At 58.1% G+C, this 14097-nt stretch overlaps 6 protein-coding genes and 2 pseudogenes across 6 annotated transcripts; 1 reads left to right on the top strand and 7 right to left on the bottom strand.

Moving 5' to 3' along the window:
* Nucleotides 1-20: 20 nt before the first annotated feature.
* On the bottom strand, nt 21-878 carry ACA1_220590 (uncharacterized protein; the record flags this gene model as incomplete). The annotated part of the gene is made up of 5 exons (XM_004337263.1): nt 21-139; nt 218-299; nt 375-493; nt 568-684; nt 755-878. 5 exons carry the CDS (start codon nt 876-878, stop codon nt 21-23), a joined length of 561 nt encoding a protein of 186 aa, XP_004337311.1.
* A 226-nt stretch (nt 879-1104) lies between these two features.
* On the bottom strand, nt 1105-1833 carry ACA1_220580 (uncharacterized protein; the record flags this gene model as incomplete). Its single annotated transcript, XM_004337262.1, has 1 exon — nt 1105-1833. The coding sequence occupies one exon, from the start codon at nt 1831-1833 to the stop codon at nt 1105-1107; it is 729 nt and encodes a 242-aa protein (XP_004337310.1).
* A 318-nt stretch (nt 1834-2151) lies between these two features.
* ACA1_220570 (cyclopropyl isomeraselike protein) lies at nt 2152-3722 on the bottom strand (the record flags this gene model as incomplete). Its single annotated transcript, XM_004337261.1, is given in 9 exon segments — nt 2152-2314; nt 2406-2503; nt 2598-2661; nt 2799-2887; nt 2960-3073; nt 3116-3159; nt 3176-3326; nt 3458-3585; nt 3710-3722. 9 exon segments carry the CDS (start codon nt 3720-3722, stop codon nt 2152-2154), a joined length of 864 nt encoding a protein of 287 aa, XP_004337309.1.
* Nucleotides 3723-3918: 196 nt separating this feature from the next.
* ACA1_220560 lies at nt 3919-5438 on the top strand (annotated as a pseudogene).
* Nucleotides 5439-5550: 112 nt separating this feature from the next.
* ACA1_220550 (SET domain containing protein) lies at nt 5551-6546 on the bottom strand (the record flags this gene model as incomplete). The annotated part of the gene is made up of 3 exons (XM_004337260.1): nt 5551-5623; nt 5713-5817; nt 5888-6546. 3 exons carry the CDS (start codon nt 6544-6546, stop codon nt 5551-5553), a joined length of 837 nt encoding a protein of 278 aa, XP_004337308.1.
* Nucleotides 6547-6627: 81 nt separating this feature from the next.
* ACA1_220540 (Histone-lysine N-methyltransferase) lies at nt 6628-8643 on the bottom strand (the record flags this gene model as incomplete). The annotated part of the gene is made up of 7 exons (XM_004337259.1): nt 6628-6858; nt 6966-7052; nt 7125-7190; nt 7271-7341; nt 7536-7597; nt 7672-8147; nt 8266-8643. The coding sequence occupies 7 exons, from the start codon at nt 8641-8643 to the stop codon at nt 6628-6630; spliced, it is 1371 nt and encodes a 456-aa protein (XP_004337307.1).
* An 854-nt stretch (nt 8644-9497) lies between these two features.
* On the bottom strand, nt 9498-9921 carry ACA1_220530 (uncharacterized protein; the record flags this gene model as incomplete). The annotated part of the gene is made up of 2 exons (XM_004337258.1): nt 9498-9625; nt 9702-9921. The coding sequence occupies 2 exons, from the start codon at nt 9919-9921 to the stop codon at nt 9498-9500; spliced, it is 348 nt and encodes a 115-aa protein (XP_004337306.1).
* A 320-nt stretch (nt 9922-10241) lies between these two features.
* Nucleotides 10242-13858, bottom strand: ACA1_220520 (annotated as a pseudogene).
* Between the last annotated feature and the right edge of the window lie 239 nt (nt 13859-14097).

Raw genomic sequence — 14097 nt, 5'->3', positions numbered from 1 at the left:
AAAAGAAGTACACGCAGGCCTTAGTCCTGGCCGTAGTCCCTCAGCTTCACGGGAGCGCGGGCCTGGAAGTCGGAGGCGGAGAGGATGGAGGGGTCGAACATCATGCTCTGCGGCAGCCTCGAATTGATGTTCACCTGACCTGTGGATTAGAGGTGGAGTGGTGAGTGGACCACCTCTGATGATGGGTGAGGGTTGCATCAAGTACTGGTACGCGTACCTTGCGTGCCCAGGAAGGGGGCCAGGATCTCCTCCATGTCGCACTCGTTGAGGTAGTCAATGAAGTCCCTCTCGCGGATGCCCTGTGGTTCGACATCAATGTGAGCTTGCAGGACAGGATCTGAGCCCAGGGCAGAGCAGGGGTGCTGTGTGCGTACCTGGCCAGACTGGTCGAGCCCTCGGACCGCGACCTCCATGGCGGCGCTCATAGTCACTCCCGGAGCCAGCATCATCTTGGTATCCTTACGCGCGCGCATAGCGTACAGGTCCAGACAGTCTGCATTGTTCATGGGAGTCAGCTTTTCTCGTCTCCTTCGGAATTCTCTCCTTGTGCGTCGCGAAGAGGCGTACCCTTGAAGAACGCCTGGATGGCCGTCTTCTTCATCAGGCCGGTGTTCTTGGGGTCGTAGTATCGCCACACCTCGGCAGCAATGCCGTCCACGACCACGTCCATGTCTTCATCAATGTCTGCAGCCGCCCCCCACAGCTAAGCTGAGCATTTCCAAGCCTGCTGGAAGCGCGCGGGGGGGGGGATTACCCAGGGAGTCGGACATGGAAGGAGGCTTGATGTTGCCCTTTTTCATCTCCTTGACCAGGCGCTGCTTGAGCTTGGGATCTTCGAAGATGGTCACCCCGTCTTTCGATGGGTAGATCGTCTCCATCATCACCATTCCCTTCACGCTCGCCGCTCCCTAATTGATCCATTAGGTGTCATACAACCTCTCGCCAGCCTCAGAACCAAAACCCAAGGGGGGGAGGGTACCATCTTGTTCTGCTTCTGGCTCTGCTGTAGTCTGCCAGTCGGTCGGTCGTTCAAACACCATAATAGGTAAATAAAATTTCTCTTTCTTTTCCTTTCGTTTTTGTAAAGAAAAGGAAATGGAAAAGCTAGTCGTAGTCGCCAATGCGGATGAGGACGAGGGCGTTGATGTCGTGGTGCAGGATCAGGACGCCCGACGCCGTGGCGTGCTTCTTCTGCAAGTGGTACAGTGCATGCAGCGACCGCTCTCTTTCTCCATCTGGCGATGACCGATCGGTCAGCGTTGCAGAGGAAGGTGGCCGAGGGAGGACGTTGCGCAGAGCAGCCTCGACCGAACCCACGCCGCGGCCGCCGTGAATGCGCACCGAGAGCTGCAGCTTGAACCAGCTGGCCATGGTGCTGGCGTCTCTGAACCGCTGCAGCTGCGGTGCGTCAAAGGCCAGCGCCGCCAGCACGTCCTCGAGATGGTGCAGCGTAGGTGACGAGGTCGACGATGAGGGTGCTGGCGGAGGTGGTGGCAGCGCGGATGTTGAGTAGAGCGGAAACAGGCTGAGGTTAGAAGATGAAGAAGATGGTGAAGATGAAGATGGAGATGGAGAGGCGGTTGAGCAGGTGGAGGAGGTGAGACAGGCGAGTGGGGCGAGCGTGGGTGGGAGGAAGTAGAAGTCGGCGTGCAGGCGGAAGAAGGTGGGGTTCGGGGCGGCCTGCAGCAGCAGGCGCTGCAGCTCGTGCGTGTGACGCCTCAAGGCCTCGAGGCGGCACCACCACTCCTCGAAGGTCGCTGGTGGCGAAGTACATGATGGAGCTGGGATCGATGAAGATCGCGGATCAGTGTAGGAAAATGGAAGAGAAGGCATGAGATGGAGCTGAGAGGATGCTGCCCAGGAGGGAGCGATGAAGAGCTGGTGCGCGAGTAGGCCGCGCCAGAGGGCGGGATCGTGTGCCCAGCGGTGGAAGCGACGGCACACGGGCGCAGCCGACCGCAGCAGATCAAGCGGTGCGAGATGCGCAAAAATCGCCAACCCCACCTCCTCTGCCACGAACAAGGAGGCCTGTCCGTCATCATCATGTCCCCCTCGCGATTCTTCCTCACATCCGCACTTCTCCTTCTTCATCTTCGGCCTGTGTGGTATTGTTGCTTTTATTTATGAATAAAATGCGACCTGCCGTAGTACTCAGTCGAAGTAGGGGATGCCCTTCCACGCCAGGGCGGAGCCTTCGATCGAGGGGAGCAGAAGGCGCCAGAAGTCGAGGAAGATGGTCACCGTCATCCCCGCAGCAAGCGAGTCGATCGTCGCCCGCGGCAAGTCCCACTTGTCCCCGGCCTCCTCGTCCAGCCTGCGTGCGTGTGCGGTGCGGAGACATAGAACCAGGTGAGTCGCCAGCGCTATTGTAGAGGACGCCGGCGATGGAGTGGAGAAGGAGGAACCTGTAGAACATGGGGAAGGAGACGCAGAAGTAGATCGCGTAGAAGACCGAGCCCACCGTGTACATGAGGAACTTGTCGGTATGGGAGTAGTAGGGCACCTTTGGGCGGGGGGGATGGTTTAGTTCATGCGATGTGGTGCGTGCGTGCGGTCAGGTTGCTGACGCGAGGAGCGCGGTGCACGCCAGGAAGTACCTCAGAGATGGTGTAGGTCTCCATGAAGGCGGTGATGACCGACATCACGAAGATGAGAAGCGAACTGACGATGAAGCGCAGAACACCGTTCGAAGGGTACCACGAGCTAGCTCGAATACAACATCAACGAGCGCTTATCAGAAGATTGTGTCATCAGAGCGCACAACATGGAACACACCACCGCACACGCGGTGAAGGTACCTGGTCCAAAAGCGCCTCAGCAGGATGGTGGAGACCGTGTGATAGGAGCAGAAGTAGGCGTGCGTGATCAGATAGAGGAAGAAGGGCACCTGGCGCAGGGTTTGTTTTAGGTCCGAGGCGCCACACAATAGGGAGAAGGGAGCGCCGGGGGTTGGACGTACGTCGTTGAGCATGATGGTGACCGGGAAGGAGTAGGAGGCGCCCAGCACCTTGTAGAAGTAGTGCGTCCAGAAGTAGTTCCCGACGAAACCGAACAGCCAGATCCACACATTCGCCTGCACGTGCGCACACACGACATCGCACGCCGCACGCCGCACATAGGTTAAACTTGAGCTTTTATGGCCCTCAAGTGGGGCCAATGCTGTTGGCGAGAGTACGGCGTGCCTTGAAGAAGTATCTCTCGGTGATGGGCGTGTTCTTCTCGGCGGCCGAGGGGAAGAGGAGCGGGACAAAGAGGAACGGCAGCGAGATGCCGAGCGCCAGCGCCATGTACTCAAAGTCGCCGAACTGCTTGTACACTTGCGTCGCCTGCCAACACACAGTGTTCACCACCGCACGCACGCGACACGCGACACACGCACCACCGCACACGCACATGCCAAAGTAGTGGTGAGGGGTCTTTTGGCGGGTTAGGAGGTCGACCGGAGCTGTGTGCGTACCGTGACGAGGCCAAAGACAGTGATCCAGGCCACGCTGAGCGCCAGGAAGACCTGCTCGGTATGCCTCTTGGCCTCGCGCGCGCTCAGCCACCGCGGCTCATCCCTCCGGTGTGCCACGTTCGTGGATTCTGTGGTGTTTGGACGAACATCGCAACAAAAGATTTAGGTAAAGAATGAAGGCGAAGGAGACAAGAAAAAGTCCTAGATGGCCAGAGGCCATTGCTAATAAAGCAGATTAAGAACGGTGAGTACTCGTCTTCTTCATCGCTCTTGCTCCGCCACGGTATTGCTCGGAGGACGCAAATCCACCCGAACTCGCACAATAAAGATCTAAATTAATATTAATAATCACAATAAAATCGTTATGCCGACTTGGAAATCGTTTCGTCAGCATCCTTTGCGTGAATGGAAAAAGGCTGGTGAGATGAAGGTACCAACACACCAACCAAACCAGGGCAACAATGAACGCGAAGGATCAGTTCGGAAGCGAGGCCGATGCGATTTTCGACAATTTGTATCTTGGCAGTCAGGAGGCGGCCTCTGCGCCACTTGATCAGCTGAAGGCGAGGGGCATCACCCACGTCCTCATAGCGGCGCATCTGAACGACTACACCTATGAGCAACATGGATCAGAACTGGTCTACAAGCAGCTCCACGTAGAAGACAACCCAAGCTATCCCATCTTGCCGCTACTGCCTGAGGCGATCGCCTTCATCGAGGAGGGCAGGAAGAGCGGGGGCCGTGCTTGTGCACTGCCAATACGGCATCTCGCGTAGCGCCTCCTTCGTTATCGCATACCTCATGGCGCTCAATAAGTGGGACTTCGAGGAGGCCTGGCGATTTGTGGGCAGGAAGCGATCGGCCGTGGCCTCCAACCTCATGATGTTCAAGGACCAGCTCAAGCTGTGGCATCGGCTGCAGTATTCCCTCCCCGCCTCCCTTCCATCGACGGCTCTGTCTCTCACAACGCGCGAGCAGAAGTACCTCGTGCGTCATCCCAAGAACTCATAAAGCCCCAGTTCTCAATCGATCAAGAGTGCTTGCGTGAGGTTCTGTGGAAGAGAAGAAAAGGGAGCTCAGAGCCGCCTTCGTTCGACCCAGGTACTTCTCGTCCAGGAGCACTTGAACTTTCTTCCGTTCCTCACCACCTTCCCCCCACCCGGCACTACTTGAGCGGCTGCTTGACGGAAAGCACCTCTTACTCTAAAACTCACCCACCACCCACGACTCGACAACGTCGAAGGATATCAGCCCTTTCTCCCCTTCTCCTGCTCGCAAGCTACGATCATCTGAGAACGAGACGTCGCCATCATGAAGCCTCTTCTCTTCTCCCTCGCGCTACTGCTGCTGGGCCTGCTGGCCCTCTCAGCATCAGCCTTGGCCTCATCAGAAGATGAGCCGCCCTCCATCGAGCCCGCCACCGACGCCAACTCGCAGGACTACACCGACTCCCTGCTCCCCATCCGGCCCACCAACAGCGACGACGAAGCCGCCCCGGCGGCCACCTGCGCCGCTGCCAAGTCCTGCGGGCGCTGCCTGGTTCGTGTCCTACGCGTGTGTCGTGTTGTGTGTCGTGTTGTGTGCGATGAGCACCAGGGCTGATGGTTTCTCTCTCTCGCTCTCTCTCGTTCAACAGTCGGGCAGCTTCGGCAACTGCGGATGGTGCGGAGAGCACGGCGACGAGGGCCGCTGCCACGAGTGCGTGATGGTCGAGGGCAAGTGCGTCGGGTCGACCCAGGAGTGCACGCGACGGTGGAACGCGCTCGCGTGCCCGAGCAACCATCACCCAGGCCGCGACTTCGCCCTGAGCGTGGGCGCCATCATCGGCATCACCGTGGGCGGCGCGTCAGCGTGCGCGCTCGCGCTCTGCGCGTGCTGCTGCTGGATCTGCTTCCGTCGACGGAGGCGCGTGTACCACGACGAGCTGGGACACCACCATCACCACCACGACCACGACAGACACGGCTATGTCCTCGTCTAAGAAGAAGAAGCACCTCCACACATACGCACTCTTACACTCCACTTGATTGTTAATATTCCAATACAACTGCGTACACACCACGAGTCTTGAGTATGCGCATGGTGCGAAAGCTTCAAATTTTGCCCACGCACTCTGCAGCACCGCAGTGACACTCGCGCCTCTTGCCCTTCTTGTTGTTGTCGCGCCTGTCAGGAGGAAAGCGAAGAAGGGGGCACAAAAAGGTTGATCAGAAACGAAGGGACCGAGGCAAGGATGTGCGCCACCACCAACGTACTCGGCGTAGTCGTACTGAAATGCATAGTCGTAGGTGATCTCTTCCCCTTTCTTGATCTTGACCGCAGCGAAGATGCCCAAGCGCATCTGCTCACCGCATTGCCACCTAAACCCCACCACGCTCGGCACGTGAATACGCGTTTGATAGGCATGGTCTTGAGTGGGTGGTCACGCACCGCTCAACGACACAGTTCGGCTGGCAGGAGTGGTTGATGAAGCGGGCCGCGTTGCCTTTCTCCGCAGCGTCGATGTACCACCTCCTGATCATGGCGCCGGCTTTGACACCTCCATCGGTACGGCTCGACTCGCCATCTTCCTCGTCGCCAGTGCTCTCGTAGTCATCTGAGTCAGCGTAGTCCTCTCCCTCGTCCTTGTACTCATCCTCGCCATCGTCGTTGCCCTTGGCGCGGGGAGCTCCACGCTCCTGGCCACTCGTGGCCATGCCATCGCTATCGGTGGCGCCGCCGAACAGTCCGACCCGCGTGGGCATCGCGCAGAGCAGCTGCGCCAGTGCTTCCTCTTCGCTGCCTTCGTCGTTGATATCGTCTACGGCTTCGCTCTTCGTCTTGATGGGCTCGTCTACCGATTTGTCCGCGTCTCCATCGGCGCGGCTCTTCTCCTCCGGCGCATCGACGTTCATCGCTTCATTCTCTTCGTCATCTGAAGCAGCCCGCTCCGCCTTGCTTTCGGCCACGGCCTCCTTGGCGCTGGCCGGCTTCTTCTTCTCCCGTGCGCGCTTCTTCTTTTCCTTCTCTCGCTCCTTGCGTTTGTCCTCCTCGATTTGTTGGTAGGTGCGCCTGCGACGTTTCGGAATGAATACGCACGAATCGGCCATTCCCTGTGCCAACATTCATCGCAAGCGTGAGTTCTTGGCTTGCGCTACGATGACGCCCACAAAGGGGCGAGAGGGTTGGGCTCACACCTTTTCTACACAGCGGCTGCACGGGGTCTCGTGCGAGCAGGCAAGATGAGACATGCGGCAGTTGCTGCAGGCTAGCTTGAGACCCTTCCGGCTCTTCCTGTCCCGGATCTCCTCCTCGGTCCTTGGCTTGGACTTCTTCTTCTTCTTGGCCTTGCCGCTCTCGCGGTCTTCCTTCGAGTCCTCGGGTTCAGGTGAGTCTTTGACCTCTCCACCGCTGGTCGGTCGCTTAGGGCTGCGTCGGCGTGTCGTCAGTCATTCTGATAAGAGCGCCGAGGCGATAAGGATGAAAGCTACTCAAAAAGAACGTACAAAGATCTTCTTTGCATGGAGACCTTTTGCGAGTAGAGCTCCATGAAGTAGCAGTTGCCGTCATCGTCCCTCCGCTTCATCCGACGATTCTTCTCGGTTTCGGAGATGACCTAGCACATGAACTTCCGGTCAGCGGACAGTTGGGCATTGAGTCGTACCAATACGGCGCTGTTTCCACGTACCTCTCCCACATACTCGATGATGAGCGAACGAGGCTTGATGGTGGCATCCGCAATCACACCATAACCCTGTCGCAAGATCAGGCTTGTGAGTCGCTTTGGTGTAACGAATGTGGCTGCGGTGTCCGTGCTAAGGCAGAACAGCATACCTTCTTCGTTGTCTTCACCACCGCGATGGGAGCAACCTTTCCCTTCGTCAGCCGTTGGTTCTTGCACTTGGCTGAAACGGACACGGTAAGGCCTCTGACAGTCCACTTGTAATAAAGAAAGCCACCAGTTTTGAGACGTACCTGAGCACTTACAGGGGTCTTCGGCTGAGCTGCTGTGGCAGCACTCCATCTGAGCACCACTAGTGGGCGGACGTGCAGAAGGTTGGTGGTAAATCACTGGGCAGTGAGCGTTGAGCGAGCGTACCGGCACGGGCAAGACAAGCAACGCTCTTTGCACTCGCACCCCATAGCTCGCTCCAGCTTGGGCTTCCTGCACCTGCGATTGACGTTTAAGGTTGGACTGGGCCAAGCGAAAAGGGAGAAGGCGTAGGAGAGGGTACTTATAGAGGTTGGCCTTGATGTACTCCAGACCCGGCAGCTCCGGCAGGTTGTCGAGCGCCCATACCTTGCCGGCTTTGTGTCGCTTACTTTTATCGGCCTTCTTCTTGTCTCTCTTCTTGTCTTTCTTCTCTTTTCTCTTCTGCTCGGCCGGCGCTGGCGCTCCGCTCGTGCTCCGCCTAGAGGCCTTTCCCTTCACCGTGTGATCATTTGCGCTGACATCGCTGAAGCTCCTCTTCCTTCCTCCCTGGTCTGCGCTGGTCTTCGACAAACTCACATCGTCGTGTGGGAGCTTGTCGCGCTGGCGGTTCCGCTTGCCTGCACTGCGGCTGAGTCGCAGCCTGCCGTCTTCCGAGTCGTCAGAGTCGGCCATGAATGCTCGGCCGCGCCGCTCCTTGGTCTTTGTCCTGGCTCCCTCGTCGTCGTCGGAGTCCGCAAAGAAGCAAGAGATCGCGGCCAGCGACAAGAAGCTCTCCTCCTGCATCGACACAGGCACGCCAAAGAACAACTGCACGCCGGATGTCGCGGAGTTAGTCTACTCGCAGCTGTTGGTGATTAGAGGCAAAGGAGGCCGGAGGCCTTTCGAAAAAGGGTACCTGTCGGTGCTGCTTGATGGACTGATCGATGAGGGCTTGGCGGCTGTCGACGCTGCTCGTGGTGGAGGGGGGTGCGTCTCCCATGGCTCGGCTCTGGTCGCGCTTGGGCTTAGGGTGGCTGGGCGCTTTGCCTCGGTCGAGCGGGTGGACTTGAAACTGGTCCCAGTCTGCCCTTTCCTCCTCTCCTTCGTCTTCCCTGTGCTCGCGCTGCGCGGCTGCTCGTCCGCCACTACGCCGCAGCGCCGTAGCGGTCTCGCTCACCTTGGACAAGTTCCGTTCTTCCTTGACGACTGCGTCTGGTTCTGTCCCGAGGCGGAGCCGTCCATCTAACAGCTGAAGGAGGGAGGAGGCCTCTTCATCCTTGGCGAAATCGCTCATCTTTTGTGTCAATTTACGAACGCGGCTGGGCCTCCGGCTCTCCATGTTGCTCTGTGATGTAAGCGAGGTATCAGTCTTTCAATCTCGCGAGTAATCTCGAACTTGTTGCTTGGCACGTCTGGAAGGAGGTTCGTGAGGGGGCCTCGTTCGTGATCCTCATCTTGCGGGGTGGAAATTTGAGGGTTTGGGATTGACTGCGAATGATTCCGAAAGGAAATTCGTTGCTGCCGTGTGCGTTCAGCCGAGCCAAGAAGAGGTTGATCGGATCCAACCTAAGAGCTGTGGTGGAGAGGAAAAAGAAACACCTACCGGACCTTTACAGCCGCACAGCAACTCCTGTTCTGAACAGATCGAACGACCCTCGGGGCGCAAAGATTGCTTGTAGATGGCGCGAGCTTCAAGTAGGAGGTAGCGAGCAGCGGCCACCAGCGAAGCGTTTACCTCCTTCTCGCTCGTACTCGGTTTCCTCCTTTTGGACTTCACCAGCACCGCGCCTGCGCCCACTAAAGAGGCAAGGGACACGCTTTTCGCGCCCAATCGCTTTCAAGCCCGACCAACCCTAAAACTTGAGAGTGTTCAAGGAGGAGGGAACTGTTCACCGTCAGTACTCCCTTTGTGTAGTGGACTGCTCGTGTGGAAGCCTCTTATCAGTCCTCTTGTTGGTCGTGTCAGGCTAGAGCCTGCCACCGCCTCGGAGGTACGACAACTTCGTCCGCACCCGAGTAGCGACTCTCTGGCAAGCTCAAGAACGTAGGGTGGTGCAGCGTCCCTGTACCCAGCCAGGACTTCATCATCCGTGGAGTTAAAACGACCAGGAGCGAGTTCCCTTCAAGGTGGTGCAAGTCGTAGAGGAATCACTTCTTGAGACGTTCGGATTGCAAGGACGAGGGGAGGTAGGGGTTGAGCCATGGCTGCGCCGCAAAGAACAGGCCGCCCACCGTCAAGCAGCTTCCCACGAAGCCCAGCCAACCCTTGGACGTCACTGCCAAGACGAGGTGAGTGCCCAGTCGACGCCACACGCACAATACACACGCATCGCACGACACGGCGAGCCCTACCTTTCTGACCGAGGAGATCGGTGCCACGTCGTGCGCCGACGAGGCTGTAGAGACCAGCGATGGTCATCATGCCTCCGCTGGCGAGGTGGCACGGAATGCAGTCCTCACGGTCAGACTGCCGCGGCTGCTTGGCCTGCTGCGCAGTGTCAGCCCGCCCTCCGGTCTTCAGTGCCCCAGCCGAGGGGGTGGGCGCGCCAGGTTGTTGTTGTTCGCCTGCCATGCTATACCTGTTCAATTCTATCTGCATTTGTAAATCGTGAGAAGGGAAATCAAATCCTATCAATCCTATCAATCTACATGTGGCCACATAAGCTGGGCGAACCTGTGCGGTGTTGCAAGAGGGGGAAGATCGGATGGAGGCCTGGGCCAAAACGGAAGATTTGTGGAGTGGGGGTTCCAAGAAAAAGCCTGAAACCCAACAACTCGGGTGTGGTCTTGTTGGTTGCAGGGTCGTGGTTGTACCAAAACTTAAATGTACAATTGCATTGCTCCCTCACGAGGGAGCTGCTGCCTAAGATCTCTTCTTGCTTCGTTGCCCTCTCAGTGTTCATCGTTGTCGTCTTCGTCAAGAGAGCCTAAGCCCTCGCTCCCGAATGAGAGCGGCGCCTTCGCGGCCGCCGCGGCCGCAGCGTCACCTTCCGATCGCTTCCGCACCTTGCCGCTGCCCGAGGCCGGCTTCGTCTCCGAATCATCCTTGCCCGAGAGCTTCCTGCCGCTCTCGCCCGTCTTCTTGTCCAGCCGGCTGCTGAGCACCACGAAGCTCCCGCTACGCTTCATCTTGCTCGCCCTGTTATCCTTTTCCTTCTCCTTCTCTTTCTCCTCTTCTGAGTCGTCTTGGACCTTGGAGACCTCCGTCCTCTTGCTTCGTCGGGTGAAGCTGAGCCCGCGCCGCCGGCTCGAGCCCGAGCCCTCAGCCGACTCCTCCTCGCCGCCGCTGTCAGCATCGCCGTCCCCTCGCGCCGACAACTGAGCCTGCAGGGCCGACGTTGCGGTCGGTGAGGCCTTGCTCGGGCCGATGTTGTCTTCTTCGCCGCTGTCGGAGGCCTTGCCGCCGCCGAAGAGGCGGAACCGACGCGACGTTGGGGTGCTGGGGAGACTGTTGGCCGACAGCGACCCTGAAGTGGGCACGATCAGGCCGCCGTGCGCGCCGGAGGGCGACATCGGCGTCGCGGCCGACAGCCGCCGGCTCTTGCGTCGCGGCGCCGGCGACGTCCCGATACCGGCGGAGACGGCCGAGCCGCCCAGGCCGAAGCCCGAGCGCGGCGACTCTGGTGGTGAGGCCACCGAAGAGGAGGAGAGAGGCGCGAAGGTGCTGGAGCCGGGCGACGACGAGACCCAGTTGCTGCCGGGAAGGCTCTGGTGCGAGCCCGAGAGGGCCGAGAAGCGCGAGCCGTTGGTGGCGCCCAACAGCGCCGGCGATGAGGCCGGTGAAGGAACCGGCTGGCTGTGGATGTTGAGGTCGATGCCCTTGCGGGCCGCCGGGCTCTCCTTCGTGCTCAGCCCTCGCCCTCGAGGCGACAGGCCGAGTTCACCTTCTTGCGTCTGCTCCACATCATGATGAGCAGATGACAATTATAAATCCTCAATAAGGGGTTGTTGTTGGCGGTGGTCGTACGACTTCCCGATTGGTCTTGACTTTGGAGTGCTGGGCGATTTCACCTACGGTGCCGCGTCTCGGTTCTACGCGCGTGAGCAGTGCCGGCGATGGCCGATTCCACGGCGGGAAGTCCGAGGAAGACGGACTGGGCTGTGATGACATACCGCTGCTGCCGAGCGACGCTGACTTGTCCTGCTTGACGTCGAGGCTGATTATCTTGAGCGTCCCGCGCTGGAGCTGTCGCGAGGACTTGGATCGCGGCATCTTCAGCGACTTCGAGGTATCCAACGTTTTGCCTGAAGTGTCGCCGCGCCCGCCAGCGCCAGAGATAAGCCATTCAGTTCACGCCGCTGCGTATGCGGGGGTGCGAGTTGCGTATTGTGTGCGGTGTGTGCGATTGTCGTACCGTTACCGTTATCGTCGGGTGACGCCGGTTCGTTTTCGGCTTCGAGCTTCCTCTTGTACTTCTCGATGGAGCTGATCTACTTCGCCTTCTCTTCGGGCGACTTGGCGTAGACGACCCAGTTCTTGCTCTTGGCCTTCTTGGCCTCCTTCACCGTCGTGTCCTTCTCCTCCCACAGCTCGAACACGTTCTTGGTAGCTGAATCGAGGTGTACGTTCATCAGTCATCGGCCCGACAATTACACACCATCACAGGCAGTGCAGGAGAGGATTGATTACCTGGCGTGTCCTCGATGTCTCGAATCAGCACCAGCGTCAACGGAAGCCACACCTTCACCTCATAAATACCTGAGAGCGCCACACAGCCAAGCAATCAGCGTGACATCACAAGCAGTGTGTTGTTTGATTGTTTGTTTGTTTGATTGATTTTGCTTGATTGATTGTTTGATTGATTGTTGGGTGGTGGTTTTCTACCCTTTCGTGGCGAATGGCTGCCGTCGCCCTGCTGGTCCTCCTTTTCCTTTTGTCGGTACTCCTTCTTGATCTTGGCGATGATCAGCAGGTCGTTGAAGAGGAAAAACTTCCGGACCCCCTTCCTGTGCAGGCTCTTCGACAGGTTGAGGTCGGCCTCCACCTTGAACACCCGCCGCGGCTCCAGAAGTGTTCGCTGATGATGAAGAAGATGAAGATGATGACGATGATAATGTCAGCAAGTTGTACAGACCAACATGATTGTTTGTCGATGCGAGGGGAGGCGTGTTGGTGTACCTTGCCGATGCCCGTGAGCGAGTATTGGATCTCCATCATCTTACTGATGTTCTGAGCTTTGAGGTGGTGCTTGTTGAGGTGCTCAGCCACGCTGTTGACCTTGTCTAGCGCGGCGCGGAGGTCCTCCAGGTCATTGTGCCCCTCGGGTGTGTACTTGATGAGTTCCTGTCGGGTGGAAGAGAGAGAGAGAAACACAACGAGTGAGCCCACCAACATTCATCATAATGCCTTAACTGTTTTACAGGAGTTCACAGAGAGGACCCACGGCGCACATACCCTGATGAGCAATGGATATTTACAGATGCGCTGTACAGGCTTGATGAGGAAGGAGGTTAAATAGGTGTTCTGACACTGCGGCTCCATTTGCATTTTCTGCGATGGGTCACCACGCAAGGAAAGATGATGAAGAAGAAGGTGTGTGAGCTCACGCGCGAGCCTACGAGGCGACATAGCACTCGAACAAGTGAGGAAAGGGGGCATGAGCGAAGGTGTACTTTCAAAAACGGGCTGAAGTAGACGTTGCGCTGTTTGAGCTGACGCACCACCACCAGCGCATCGGTGTGCTTGATCGTGTAGGTGGTGTAGAACTTGAGGTAGTCCGCCTATGCCACCAAGCCAACGAGAAGGTTCAGCCAACCGCCCCCCCCCAATGAAATGTGGGAGTGGCCTGCCACCGCTCATGGCGCGTACCGTGGTGAGGAAAACATCGCCCAGGCAACAGTCTGAGCCGAGCAGGTATCGCTCCTCGAGCTGGGCCAAGAGGGTCTTGTTGACCGTGAGGAGGGTGGGGAGGTTGATGAAGATCTGCCCAATCTCGTCAGGCGTCAGGATTTTCTTCAGCGGTTGGAGGTAGTACTGCAACAACATCAAAAAGAAATGAGAGAGGTGGTGATGAGAATGATGAGTCCATCATAGATCTAAAAGGAGAAGAGTGGAATCAAACCTTGTTCACGATCTCCAGCGATTTGACGTAGGCGCGCTCGGTTTCGATGATCTCCTCGAGGGCCTTCATCCGCTTGTAGGCCTTGTGTTCGGCCTCCGAGGCAAAGACTCGGGCTTCCACGCCGTCGGTCGCCAGGCTCGCTTTGCGGCCCGGCGTTCCGCCGCCGCTGATTTCGCTCCCGCTGTTGCTGTTGTTGTTGCTGCTGCGGCTGCGCGTGCTGCTCCCGCTCTCGTCGTCGTCGGTCGTGGGCGACGACGAGAACCGAGCCGAGTGGTCGTCCTCGCTTCGCGCCCCCTCGCTGCGCTTCAGCGGGATCGGGATCCCCGCGACACGGGCCTTGCCCGGGTGGATGGCTGGGCTGACCTCGTCGACGGCGCAGAGGGAGCGGTAGCTCTCCTCCCCATCCTCCTCGAGCGTCACGACGATATCGTCGCTGTCTGATGACATTTCGCCTTTCTTCAGCTTTGATCTATCAACTTGTTTACCTTGATGACCGCCTTCTTCTATATATCTTCTCGTGCCCCTCTGCTTGTTCGATGAATCGTTTTAGCGAAGCTTCCTGTCCATATGAGGGCGCTTGGCAGCGAAGATGATGTGAAAGAGGAAAAAAGAGATCGAGAGGGAGAAGATGACGATGATGATGCTCGTTGAACGGAGTCACTATGGAGGTGTGTAAGCGAACCGGT

Source organism: Acanthamoeba castellanii, assembly GCF_000313135.1.
Source record: "Acanthamoeba castellanii str. Neff unplaced genomic scaffold scf7180000084758, whole genome shotgun sequence".
NCBI lineage: Eukaryota > Discosea > Longamoebia > Acanthamoebidae > Acanthamoeba > Acanthamoeba castellanii.
The sequence above is the reverse complement of the archived record's forward strand: the minus strand, read 5'-3'. Positions and strand labels throughout refer to the sequence as shown.